The sequence below is a fragment of the Lonchura striata genome, chromosome 10 (assembly GCF_050655825.1).
Source record: "Lonchura striata isolate lonStrDom1 chromosome 10, ASM5065582v1, whole genome shotgun sequence".
Lineage (NCBI taxonomy): Eukaryota > Metazoa > Chordata > Aves > Passeriformes > Estrildidae > Lonchura > Lonchura striata.
Genome location: NC_140712.1, coordinates 17,690,082 through 17,703,048, shown reverse-complemented (window position 1 = coordinate 17,703,048; position 12,967 = coordinate 17,690,082). Strand labels below are relative to the sequence as shown.

Here is a 12,967-nt window from a genome sequence, read left to right as displayed (position 1 = left end):
ACTAGTGATAAGCATTAGCTATAGCAAGGAGAAACCCTCTGAGGTTGAGCCTGTGACAGGAGTCTGGAGAGGAAAGCAAACCTTCTGGGTACCACAGCCCCAGGGAACCACACTCCTGGGAGAGGAAAGGATCACAACATGCATCTCCAGAAGAGGTGGAGGAGGAAAATTCAACAAGAGCAAAGAACTCCCTCAGGAAAGCTTCACTTCCGAGTATAGATTTTAATATTTATTCAGTACAGGGCCAGTGAAGAGAACTGGGAAATAAGGCAAAGGCAAATTATCCTCCAGAGCCCAAGTGAACATCTCATACACCCAGACCATGCAAAGCAGCAGCTGTGCTCCTCCCTGGAGCCACATCCCACATCCTCCCCATCTGCTGGAGCACAGGCCATTGCTCACAAGTCCAGGAGGAATCGATTGACTTTTTTCAGGTATTCTGACTTCAGGTAATCTCCCAGCTCCTTCTTTGTGACCCACAGGTAATCTGCCTTCAGCTCTGCCTGGGACAAATCACTGCTTTGGAGGAAGGCTTTGAAGAAGAAGACTTTGGCTCCCACGTTATTCTCAGTTCTGATGGCCCTGGGGAATTTATACTTGTAAATCCCATATGGTGCATTCCCCAGGACTTTGGCTTGAATGCGATCTCCTGCAAGAAGCCAGCAATGCAAGAGAGAGTAAGACATAAGAACACAGAACAACAATAACTGCTCTCCTGTATAACAACAACACAGCAGAAGCCATTCCTTGTAAGTGGTTCAGACTGACTGTTCCCTCTTTGGCAGAAATACTGACAGCTGTGAAAAAACTGTGGTTTGTTCTCATGAAAAAACAGCTCATTTGGAGACCAGAGAGTCCTCACAGAGCAGGAGAGAGAGGAAGGGAAGGAGAGGGTATCCAGCTTTACCAATCCTGAGTGAAAAGCAAGGACACGTGCTGGCCATCATCACCCATCTGCCACAAAAACTACCACAGGGCAACAAGAGGGAAAGATAAGCCCAAAACAATCCCAGACATTCAGGGATGGTGAGGTGTATGGTGATACCCCAAAATGGCCCACGATGGCCAGACATAGCACTGCTGCTGCTGGGCTGATCCCAACTCCCAATGTGCCAGCCCTCTGGCGTGAAATGCCCTTTCCCAACAGATGGGAGAAGATTTCACTACAGCAGATGGCAAATATCCCTCAGACAGGGCACTGGAAGAAAACCACTGGACAAACAGGAGGGAGGGTCAAGCTACACACCCAAAAACGTAGCCATGGCTCGCTCAGCTGTGCTCCGTAGCGTCTCTCCAGGCTGCCACTCCACTTGAGGCAGGAGCCACAGCTCCTGGTTACCAATTTTCTGTTTCACCAGAAACATCAGGTTGCTGTCCAGCTTCCTGTTCAACGACGTTCGATCATTGCTTTTATCAGCATCTGCCAAAAGCCAACACAGGCTGGAAACAAAGTCTCCTGGCAGCATGCTCTGACTCCCTGGGTTATCAACCCTCTGTGCCTCCCACCCAGAAACAACACACAAATATGGATACATGGAATAAGACAAAAATGTAGACAGGAATGCTCGCAGTCACTCTAGAAGTCATTGCAGGATTTAGCTGCTGTTGTCCTTTCCAGAAGGACTCTATAATAAGCAGACTAGATCTCCACCTTGACAAAAATCAAGAGCACTAAGCAGAGCTTGGGAACCAAATGACCAAACATTTCTCTTGTCTGGAAACCACATCTATGTTCACCACCTTGCCCTGGTGAACACACACTTTTTTGCAGCACAGGAACACTGATTTCCCTGTCAAGACTGTTAATTGCACATGTGCTGCCACAGAGTCAAGACTCTCTTTAAAACAAACAAAAAAAGAAATCCAAAAATGTCTTCCTTCTACTGAATTGCACTCTGGCAAACAATCTGGGTGTTCTCACCCACCACAAACTCCAAGCTGTACCTGTTATCCGCGGGGCAGCTTTGAACTGCAGGAACTTCTGCTCCCACTTCTCCTCCAGGTCTTGAGCCATGATGACCGTCTTGCCATGAGCTTCATCCTCGTCATACGAGCTTTCCATCTTCCTCTTGAGCTGCTCCTCCTCCTCCAGCTTACGCATTTCGTGATCTGAATAGAGGCTCTTCTCCAGCTCTATCTAGAAGAGCAACATAAAAAAGCCTTCTTAAGTGCTTCTTAAACCACAAGCACTATATTAGCAAGCAGAATTACATTATTTCCAATTCAGTAAAAGTAAGGCAATAGGAATTTCCTGAGGTTGAGCAGGGCTTCCCTGCTTGCAGCAGGAGTGTGTGACAGGGGCACCAACACCATGGAGGATGTGAAAAATGCCAATCACTTGGTTTTCAAAATTTTTAAAAGTTTAATAATAATAAAATTATTTTAAAAATTGTAATACAATTAGAGTAATAAAATTTAAGTTAGTACCATTCAAGACAATAAAAAGCAAAGAATTACGGACATCTGGATGCTCTCAGACACTAAGTCACGAAAAGCATACCTTGTGACCAAAGGAATAACCTTAAAAGCAATAGCCTGTTGCACATTCATATATCTCATACATGATGCATAAATTCCTTACAAATTAAGAACTTTTCTGGTTTTTGTCAGCTTGTTCTCCTCAATCTTGGTGGTTCCAAAAAGATGGAGAAAAGGTGGAAGAATGTTTGTTTTTTCTGATAAGGAGGCAGCAACTTTTTATGGGCCCCCTTTGCTGACATCTATATGTGAAGAGTTTTTTGATTATTTCATCTTCTCGCTTGAGCTTGCAACAAATCCTATATTGCAGAGTTTCTATTTTAACATTATGTTGTAACCTAAAACTGTATTTAACACACTACTTAAGAGAATTAATACAGCACAACTTCCTAACATTACACATACAATACTCATTGTAACATTTGCGAAAAGCCAATCATAAAATAGGCATTTCTCACAGAGGGAACACCACCAAGACCCACCAGACGTGGTGCAAAATCGCACGCAGAGCAACATCGCAGACGGTGCGTGCAAGGCCAGCAGCCCCTGACGCTGCTGTCCCCTCATGCCTGAGGGCGCCACTTCCCACCGACACCCCCGCGCACACACACAAATCCTACACATCTCCTTCTACCTGCTCCATGAGCGCCGCCACCTCTTCCTCCTCCTTTTCCAGAGGCTGCGTGATTCGGGGAAGCCTCAACAAGCACATCGCCCCGAAAAGCTTCCACGGGCGGTGCGCGGCAGCGCTGCAAACCTCTGGAGCGGTGCAAACCCCCCGGGCGGTGCCAACACCCGGAGCGCTGCAAAACCCCCGAGAGCTGCAAAACCCCGGAGCGGTGCCGACCCCCCGAGAGCTGCACACCCCCCGAGAGCTGCACACCCCCCGAGAGCTGCACACCCCCCGAGCGCTGCACACCCCCCGAGAGCTGCACACCCCCCGAGCGGAGCCCGCCGCCCGCCGCGCCAGGGCCGCCGCGGCCCGCGCCCCGCACGGCGCCGCCATGTCCCCTCCTCGCTCCCGGCGTGCTCCGCGGCGCCGCTCCCCGCCGGAGCCGCCGCCGCCGCCATCAGCGCGGCCATGGCGCTGGCCGGGCTGCGCCTGCTGGGCTGGGGGTGAGCGGAGAGAGGGCGGGACGGGCTGTGGGAGCGCGGGGGCAGCGGGGAGGGCTCCCTCTGGGCGAGGTGTGCGCTGGGGTTCCGCGCTGTCGCTCAGCCGGTCTGCCCCTCTCTCACGGCTGTCTCCCGCAGGGCCCGCGCCGCCGCCGCCCGGTGCCGCGGGCTCCGCTGCGGCGCGCCGGGGCTGCGGGCCGGCGCGGCTGCCGAGGAGCCGGAGAAGCAGAGCGAGGCCGAGCAGAGGTGAGAGCCGAGGCCAGGCCGCGCCGGGAGGCCGCTGCCATCTGCCGCTTGCTGCGAGGTTTTATCGCCCGCCGCGGGTTTGCAGCCGTGCGTGGGGAGGGAGCCGCTTGACTCAATCAAAAACGCAGCTTGCGCTTTTCGGAGGCTTGATCCCTTCTTCCTTCGTTTCCCCATGTGAGACGAAACTTTATAATACTTTAAGAGCGAGGCCTGATAATTCTTACTTTGCTCCTTAGCGCCTTAATCCTGCAGAGGAACTCCATGAGATGGGATGGCAAGGTTTATGAAGAGGTCCCGATAGCTCACATCAAAGCAACGTACAACAAGTAAGAAAATGAGCTGCTCCATTCCTGCTCTCGTGCGAAATAAAAGCCTAGAACCCGGGGTTTGCCCTGTCATCATTTTGATCTAAAGATTCAAAGAAAAACAGCCAAGGGGACGATGTTCATGGTTGGGAATATGATACTGATTTAAACCTCAACGCTGTTCAGGGAGCATAACTGTTCTTGGAGTGTCTTAAAAGCAATGAGATTGTTTTTATATATTATGATTACATTCTGATATAAATAATCAGATGCTGATAGGTTTAACAGCAGGTTACTTCCCACTAGCCCACTGCTTCAGCACAATTTCTGTACAGGTGTTAAAAAAATTATCATATTCTCCATGAGACAATTGTGTTTCATCAGTGATTGCTCCTGTGATATGTTGCTGCTTAAAGCTCTTTCAAGTTCTAGAAGTGTTTTGTGCATTTTTTTTTTTTTTAATATCAGAGATCAAATGCAGTAAGAGGTGGACCTGAAAGGACCAAATTTGGTCTGAGGTGTACTTAGATAAGGCACACCATCTCCAGAAAGGTTCTGCCTGGGTCTGTAAGATGACCAGGTCACTGCTGGGTGGTCTCTGCAGTGAGTTTAAGTGAGATACTTTGAAAGGGAGATCCAAGTCCTGCAGTCAGCTGTGCCAGTAAAGTGAGCGAAAAACTGGAGAATAAAGCTTTGTTCCAGCTTGCTTCTTCCCCTTGCCCCTGTCCCACAGCACGCACATCCAGGTGGTGAGCTTTGACAACCAGCCGTTCTCCCGCACGTCCTGCGGCACGGAGGGCTTCCAGAACGCCAAGAAGGGCACTGCCATCGCAGCGCAGACCGCGGCCATGGCAGCGGCAGTGGTGAGTCCCACCGTCATCCCCACCTCTGACTGCCTGCCCCGTACCTGGGCACAGCCCTGGCTCGCAGGCAGCACTGTGGTGCTGGAGCAGTGTCCCATGTTTTGTTTGCACACAGACAAAGTGTTTGAAAGAGCTGTTAGAAGTGCCCCAAGTGGGAGCTGAGCTGTGCAGGTTGCAATTGGAAATTCGTGATTGTAACTTGGAGCCTGTCCTTTCCTAGTGCCGGTCTGTATAGCCTCCTGTTTTCCTAAGTGAACATTTCTCAGTCATTTGAGGAATGTAGACCCTGAATCAGCAGCAGTTCAAGTTTTGCCTCATAGGGGACTGAAAGTAGCTGTAGTTATTGTCTGGATGTTTTAGCTCTCTGCCACAGAACTGAGCTCCAGCCAGCAGTTCCAGTCAGAGAAAGTGATGTTCTTGCACCTGTAGTTTCCAGGCACATATGGTTCGTTGTAACTCTTTCTAAGAAAAACCATGTGGGTGTCCAGGTGGAGGAGATGAGGCTGGCTGTGTCACGATCCTCATTACAGCTGAATGAGGCAAAGTCAAACGGAAAATCCTTACCCTAAATTAGGTGGAATGGAACTCACTTCAGCCTTTCATGCCACAGGAGTTTGGTGCCAGTGCTGGCCAGCAGCTTATTGTGGCTGACTCAGAGGGATATAAGAACATCTTCACTATTAATCTGTGCTCCTTGGAGCCTCATAATAGCTGCATAGCTGTGCTTGGACAGATTTAGTCTGTCACTGTTGAAGTAGTTAGTATGTTAATTGCACTAGAGCGCAATGAGAAAGAGAGCCAGAGGATCTCCCTCCACGTGGTGGCAGCAGGGCTGTGCTGTACAGCAGTTTGTACAATTTCCAATTTGAAACCCCCTAGAATTTTTGCCCTGGAGGTGTAGACTCCTGCACAGCAAATCTAAAGCTTGCCTGCTCTCTCATTTACCCTCCAGAAAGAATCCACTGCTCACAGGGGAAAAGTGGCCACATTCGAGAAGGGAAAACAACTTAGAGTTAGTCATTGTTAGTCCCTTGCCACTTCACTCACGTATCCATGGATATGTCCTTTTTTGCTCTGGCATTAGGTCACAGATAGTTTGATTTTAGAGCTTTCTCTGTGTGCAGAGCTCACAGTCTAGCATGGAAGTTCTCTTGAACTGCCAAGGCCATGCCCCATACCCCCTTTGCTTTTAGTGTCTCTGCAGTAATCCCCATGTATGTCTTCTGTATTTATTACTACCTAATCTTTATTTTTTACTTAAATACTATTATGAAAGTGAAAGACACCAGGGGAGTCAGAGTTTATGTCAGAGAGAACACTAACCAGTTGTTCTTTTCACAGAAGGCACGTGGGAAGGGCGTACTGCACGTGCGAGTTATTGTGAAGGGACTGGGACCAGGACGCAAAGTAGGTGTTGGAGTTTCTTTTCCATACTTTATTTTCTCAGCTGTCATGGATGTTTTCTAAACTCAGGCTGGTTTCAATTAACTTGGTTTTTCTGAAACTGATAAAAAGGATTCCTCATCCAAGTGCCCAGTAATGAATTTTTATAGTCATTACAATTTTTGAGTAATACCTTGTTGGAGGTAGAATAAAAGCTGTATTTGGGGATTCTTATGGCTAAAGTAGGAAAATCAATGGGAATGCTTTAGAAAGGACTAGAGCAGAGAAGTTAAACCAGTTTCTGATATGAGTTACTTATTTTTAAGAATTAAGAAGTGAGAAGAATTGGAACATGTTGATTTTCAGGTGGAGGATGAAACATTTGCCCTGAGCTTTTTCTGTGTGTTGATAACTGTCATCTGCTGTGTCATTGCAGGCTGCCATCAAGGGGCTGACGATGGGAGGTTTGGAGATCATCTCCATCACCGACAACAGCCCGGTCCCCCACAACGGCTGCCGCCCACGGAAAGCCAGGAGAGTGTGAGGGGCAGTGCAAGGGACACGCAGCTTTCAACATCAGTTCATCAGGGACTGAGTCAAATGTTGCTTCTGTGACTGATTCTGGAAGGCCACCTTCCCTGGAAATACTTGTTAAGGGAAGCTTGGATAGACCATGCTGAGCCTTGAAAATGCAGGAGGTAGAAGCTACTGGTGAAAGCAGGAATCCATGTATTCCCTTAGTGGGAAGCCTCTTGTCTACAAAGTTTGTTGATTAAAATGTTGGTCGTTTGACAGCCATTCCTGCTGTGTTCCCAGAAGTATTTTGGCTTATTACTGCCTTTCAACTGCTCTCTTCCTCTTACCACCGTATGTGGCTCTTGTCTAGCCCTCCATGCCATTAGTGCCCTTGTCAGGCAGAAGGAGAACCTGAGATCTCGATCTCCTTGTAGTCATTGTAGTAAACAACTGCACAGTCAGGTCATCTTCCTTCCCTATTTGTCTCACTGCTCACATTGGGAAACAAGGCATGGGTTAACTCTTCCCTCTGGCTCACAGAGCTACGTGTGCCCTATGAGAGGCAGCTCTTCCTGTTCACAGAGCACCAGCCTGGATCCATTCCTGCCAAGGATCTGTTGCAGTGCTTTGTTTCACCCAGGCTGTACTGACCTGCCACTGCTCTTGGCAAAGGAAAGCACCTCACTTTCTAAAGGGGCTGCTGGGATCTTGCCAGGTTTGATGCTTGCAGTCTCTGGCCCTGCCTTGTGCACCACAAACTGGATTTTCCAGGGTCCTGGGGAAAGCAAGCAGGGGTTAGTAGGCCCAAGGAATAATGAAATGCTGCCAAGGAGATACAAAGCACTTAAGTCTTGAACTGTACCCCTGTGTATCTACAAGCAGCAGGAGCGTGTTGTGGGTCTGTGATGTATTATTGCTGTCCCAGCTCCGTCCAGAATTTCTGCCAAGGAAATATTTCAGGAGCATTAAGCAGGGAAGGTAAAAGCTGTAGTAACTGAGTACAGGATTGATTTGCTGGATGGCAGAGGCACAGTGCCTAGCAAAGGGCATCTCATTGAAATCCCTGCTGCCAGAGAAGCCCTGGCACTATACAATGTGTTCTGGACAAGTATTTCACCTGTAAACATGGTGTATTTTAGAGCAACCAGCAGTTCTATTGCAAATGCAGAATCTTCCTTTCTATTATTTCTCATTCTGTCATTCCTCTGTAGTTTCTTAAATTGCATAGTTAACTATTTTCTTCCTCTTTAGAGAAAGGGTGCCATAGCAACAAGGCAGTGAACCTCCTTCATGGGGCTGAATGGCATATAGCAGGTTTTGAAAGAAATCACTGCTTCGAAAAGACTGTTGATTTGCATTTGACAGGAGAAAACAAGATTCAGACAAATCTACTTTAGTCCAACTCTCTGAATTTGAAGGGAGGGTAGGTGATCTTAAAGGGAAGTTCCTTGAGCTGTCACAGATTTGACAGTGAGGAATGTTTGCCACACTAGAAGAGTTTTTCCCTCACTCCAGAAATACAGCTGCACTAGGGACTTAATATTCTGCTTTTTAAGAAGAAAATGGCAGGTCAGGCATGAACTGCCAAGATGAACTCTCTGAGTATGCAGTCAGCTGGCTGAGAAAGGGGTGTGTGATGTGCTTACAGCGAGGTTGGGCTGGTGTCTGTGCCCAGCACAGCAACCAGCCTGACAGAGGAGGGTACCAGGCTGTGCTGGCAGATTTGTCTAACACAGAAAACCAAACACTGTTCCCTGCTACTACTTGTTCATTGCATCAATGCAGAAGTGCCCAAGTCACATGAAGATGGTAGAACAAATTGAAAAGTAAAATTGTTAAGAGATCTGTGGTCCTCCTGGAATTCAGGAAAGAGTATGTGAATCAAGAGTTAGAAAACACTAAGAATAAATCTTCATCTTACCCACACTTAAAATCTAGGCAGTGTCCTTTGTAAAGGCCACTCCTTAACACTCTTTGGTTCTGGGTGTTTGGGAGGGTTTTAGGAGATCTGCCAGTGCATCACCACTGCTTATACAAGTGGGAAGCTTTATGTCCCTCCCTGCCCTGCCTATTTCTGGTATCTACCCCCACTTCTTGCTTTGACTGACAGTCCGGTAACACCCTCTGTGCTGGACAGAAGAGGCTGAGGCTGTTCTCCATGGCTCAGTGGCTGGGATCTGCACAGCATGATGCAAATCTTCAGACCCCCAGCTCCCTGTACTCTGAACTCCCCAGCCCAATACTTCAGTTGTACAGCTTTTTACTGAAATCACATTTTCCATCCACATTCTCTCCTGCCCTGATGGAGCACTCCCAAAACCATGTCCTAACTTAGTGCACAGTCTGAGCTGTTTGTCCTGCAACACATCCCAGGGCTCTGGGACAGTCACTGAGGTGGGGGAGCACAGCTGCACAGAGCAAGGGCTGGAGTGCTCCTTCCTGGATACACTGTACAGTGGAAGAAGGCTTAAAACTCTGTTGTGGTTTGTGTTGCAGGGAATTAATAGACACCAATAGTGCTTAACGATTTCCTTACCCTTCAAATGAAACTATTAATTAAGTGCCTGGTTTTAGTCAGCCACTGGTGTTTACAAGTTCTAATTGCTTTTCTTGGCATCTGGGTGGAAAGCTGTTTTCTACTGGCTCACATTCCTCCTGAGCAGCAATTACTTTATTTGTCAGTAGCATGGCCACAGCATTAGCACTCTCATTAGGGTCATATCCTCTCCCTCTGGGCTTCCCTGTTGCTTTTGGACATTTTGCTCTCCATTCCCTCCTAACTTTGATTCCCCACACTCAGAGATTACTTTTTCTGAGAAACAATCTCAGAAATTGCTGCTGGCTGCAAAGCTTCATCCTGGTTCAACCATGGCCTTTTCTGGGATTTTGCCTTCCGTTCTAAACAAACGGTTACATAGACCTCTCTCCATTGTATCCCTGTAAATCCCTGCGTAAAACAGAACAGTCTCCTGACTTACAGATAAAATGCTGCCTCAGGTCTGTTTACCCCTTACTGAGTGCCACATTACCTTGGGGAGTTAGTAACTCAGTTACCCTTCCTTTGGACCTGGGATGGCACCTGGTGGCCTGGAAGAGCAGCCCTCAGCCATCTCCCTAATCGTGTATCATTCTGCAAAGAGGAATGACTTCCCTATCCCCAGCAACAAGGACCTTCTGCCCAGAGCTGCAGCTTTATCTGCTGAATTGGTGATTTGCTATTTCTTCCATGAGCATCTCAGTGACAAGAGTCAGGCGGCCAATTTGGATCCCTTTGTGAGATTCAATTAAACCATAAAGTGATGTCAGTGTCCTTTACCAGCTGACTGTACACAAGCAGGCAAGGAGAGGGGGACTGACCCTGCAGTGCTAATAAACTGTAGCAGCAGGGGTGGCTTACAGCAGCCGGCTGCAGCTGCTAAAGACATCTGTGCAGGTTTTGTTGGCTTTCCCTCTGCTGTGGGAATACCTGGCTCGAGACGTGCACAAAGAAGGTCACTGAGTAGGTGTTTATAACCCTAAAGCACCCCTGGGAGTTTTGAAGAAGCAACAGTTCAAATCAGGCTATGTTTTTGCACTCAGACTTCAGCAGATAATCACAGTGCTGCTTTCATGCCTAGCATCCGCACCTGGCCCCTCTTCCCCTCCAACCTCAGCCCATGACTTCTCAGACCAAAAAGAGATAAAAGACACTCAGATTGGTTTTCTGCTTTCCCAATGCTCTCCTCTCCCTGAAGAGGCATTAATGGGTACTCGATAGCAGTAGGAACTGCTCAGAGGTTTTACTAATGAACAGCCTAAGAGCATCCAAGTCCCCACACTGATGGTGAAGCAGGGCTGCAGGGTCCTCTTGGGGAGATGTAGAGAGAAGCCAAGCCTCGATGTTATTTGTTTTTTTTGAAACCACTCACACCTCCTCTGCTGAGTTCTCCAAGCTTCCCCTGCACTAGTGCCACTTGGCAGGGTCCTCTAATTTCTCCAGAGTCCATAACCATCCTGCTATGCCCACATCTACTGATTCAGACAGTGGAGGCTGTGCACCTGGACCCAAACATCTCAGCAGCTCTGGAGCCCCAATAGCCATTGCTTGGGAAAGCTCCTTCCAGCAGCAACCTCACCGCCTGTTTTTTTTTTTTTTAAAGTAAGCAGAAGGGAAAAAGGATTGTGCACAAGGGGGTCCTCTGCACAGCAGCAGGCCAGGCTTCCCACCCACACAAGACTCTAGGTAACAAATAAAACTTGAGGCCCCAGGCAGGAGAATTATATATTTCACCCATCACTCTTCCATCCTCTGCCCCTTCTGCAGGTCCCAAGGTGAGGTGAAATAGGACTCATCTCTGCATGCACCAGCCTGCAGGCACAGACCTGGCTCTCCTAATTGCCAGCCAGGCTCTCACACAGTCCCCTGGCAAGATCTGGGCACTGCCTTTCATTTTGCTCGGGCCAAATCCACAGAAATAGTACTTTCCTGACCTGCCAGGGTCAAACTGACCAAGAAATGAAAATTACTGTAGACTGGCCAGCCCTGTGGGCTTCCTTTACGTAAGGCCGATGGCTGGAAAGCAGCTTTCTCCAGCACTGGGAGATTCTCTGGGACAATCTGTCCCTGGACATGGTTGTAAAACCAGCCCTGTTTACCAAAATCCATCCAAAGAAGTGATGCTGGCTGGGGAGATCCCCTTCCAAGTGATCCTGCAGCCAAGAGACACGGTCACCAAAGGGCCAGCATAAAACTGGAGCAAGCCCTGCTTGGCCACAAGCAGCTGCACAGCAGAGCTGCTCTCTCCAACCCTTATCAGAGCCAGCGGATCAGCACCAACATCACCTTCAAACCTGAGCCCTCTCTGGGGAAGCAGCTGATGGGGGATTTAAGGGGTAGGAGGCAGGATGAGGAGAGATTAACTCAGACTTTGCTGCCCAAAGCCAGACAGGCTGCACTGCACAATCATGCTGTCGAGATGACATTTGTCTGTCCTATGTTACAGGAGACCCTGTTTAGCTGCCAGTTGCTCCTTTTTCCTTACAAAGAGGGATTTTACAAGCATTAAGTACTAACCAGTCAGGGGTGAACCAATGACCTACCTACACTGCTGCAGGTATCAGCACAGATAATCTCACTTACCCTGACTTCAGGACCAACCCCCAAAAAAATAGGGCAGCAGCAATGAAAATTATCCATCACGCTCAGAGACGACAGAGCACGTGCTGGCTCTGCACTGGGGGCAGCGCCAGTGTTCTGGGATGGAGTGCCCCGCACAGGGACAGTGCCAGCAGGGCAGTAACCACGGGATGTGTGTGCAGCCCCGCAGCCCGGGCCGCAGAGGTGCCGGTGCCCCTCACCTGCCCGAGCTGCCGTCGGAGCCGCTGTCCCCGGCGGCTGCGGGCACCGCGAGGCCGTTTCCATGCGGATGGACGGGCTGCTTCTCCCCGTTGCTGTGGCGACGGCACCGGGCGCCAGCAGGTCGGAGGCGGGAGGGCGAGGATGTGTCCGCGGAGCTCACCAAGGGCACTGGGTACATCTAATCCGGCACTGCTCCATTTTAGGCCCCCGAGGAGCACCGAGGAGCTATCAAATGACCGGCTCAGCGGCAGCGAGCAGGCACTCGCAGGGATGCAGCGCTGCCCTCCGCTCTTAACAACACCCTGAGATCACATCCAACAGCAGCCAGATGGCCTGGCAGGGCTTCCCTGCCACCTGCCTGCTTCTCACCCCTCCAAACCCTCTAAGCAACGCGTCCCACACATCCCAGCTCCAGCAGCCCCAGGGCTCCAGCCCAGGGCTGATGTCAGCCCTGCCAGTGCACCCTCACCTGCCCCATCCATGGTGACCAGAAGCTGCTGCCCAGTCAGGCACTGGGACAGTGACAGTGTCCTCAGCCACCCAACTCTCTCTCATGCCCTTCTGCCTCCATACCTGATGCTGTTACAACCCACCTGGATAGAGGAAGGATGCTGGCAGAGGGAAGGATGAACTTGTGCGAGAGCAGCTTTCAGAGGGAACAATTCACTGCCAAAACCAGGGGTTTAGGGACGCTGCAGCCCTCTGAGCAAACCCAGGGCTGCTCT

The 12,967-nt window shown here is 49.5% G+C and overlaps 2 protein-coding genes across 2 annotated transcripts; one reads left to right on the top strand and one right to left on the bottom strand.

Moving 5' to 3' along the window:
* Window positions 1-207: 207 nt before the first annotated feature.
* MRPL46 (mitochondrial ribosomal protein L46) lies at window positions 208-3,499 on the bottom strand. The gene is made up of 4 exons (XM_021537402.3): window positions 3,113-3,499; window positions 1,945-2,137; window positions 1,247-1,420; window positions 208-649 (listed from the first exon to the last, which is right to left on the bottom strand). The coding sequence occupies exons 1-4, from the start codon at window positions 3,482-3,484 to the stop codon at window positions 399-401; spliced, it is 990 nt and encodes a 329-aa protein (XP_021393077.3). The 5' UTR covers window positions 3,485-3,499; the 3' UTR covers window positions 208-398.
* A 30-nt stretch (window positions 3,500-3,529) lies between these two features.
* MRPS11 (mitochondrial ribosomal protein S11) lies at window positions 3,530-7,186 on the top strand. The gene is made up of 6 exons (XM_085588888.1): window positions 3,530-3,594; window positions 3,730-3,837; window positions 4,074-4,163; window positions 4,876-5,005; window positions 6,347-6,412; window positions 6,825-7,186. Exons 1-6 carry the CDS (start codon window positions 3,560-3,562, stop codon window positions 6,930-6,932), a joined length of 537 nt encoding a protein of 178 aa, XP_085445014.1. The 5' UTR covers window positions 3,530-3,559; the 3' UTR covers window positions 6,933-7,186.
* The last annotated feature ends 5,781 nt before the right edge of the window (window positions 7,187-12,967 follow it).

Bases quoted from the DNA above. Each gene is read 5' to 3' on its own strand.
- MRPL46 (XM_021537402.3), bottom strand. From the start codon at position 3,484: ATGGCGGCGCCGTGCGGGGCGCGGGCCGCGGCGGCCCTGGCGCGGCGG. The intron at 2,138-3,112 runs GTAGAAGGAGAT...TTGCTCTTCTAG, and splicing joins TGGCGGCGCTCATGGAGCAG to ATAGAGCTGGAGAAGAGCCT. The intron at 1,421-1,944 runs GTACAGCTTGGA...GGCTTTTGGCAG, and splicing joins AGCTGCCCCGCGGATAACAG to ATGCTGATAAAAGCAATGAT.
- MRPS11 (XM_085588888.1), top strand. From the start codon at position 3,560: ATGGCGCTGGCCGGGCTGCGCCTGCTGGGCTGGGG. The intron at 3,595-3,729 runs GTGAGCGGAGAG...TGTCTCCCGCAG, and splicing joins CTGCGCCTGCTGGGCTGGGG to GGCCCGCGCCGCCGCCGCCC. The intron at 3,838-4,073 runs GTGAGAGCCGAG...TTTGCTCCTTAG, and splicing joins CAGAGCGAGGCCGAGCAGAG to CGCCTTAATCCTGCAGAGGA.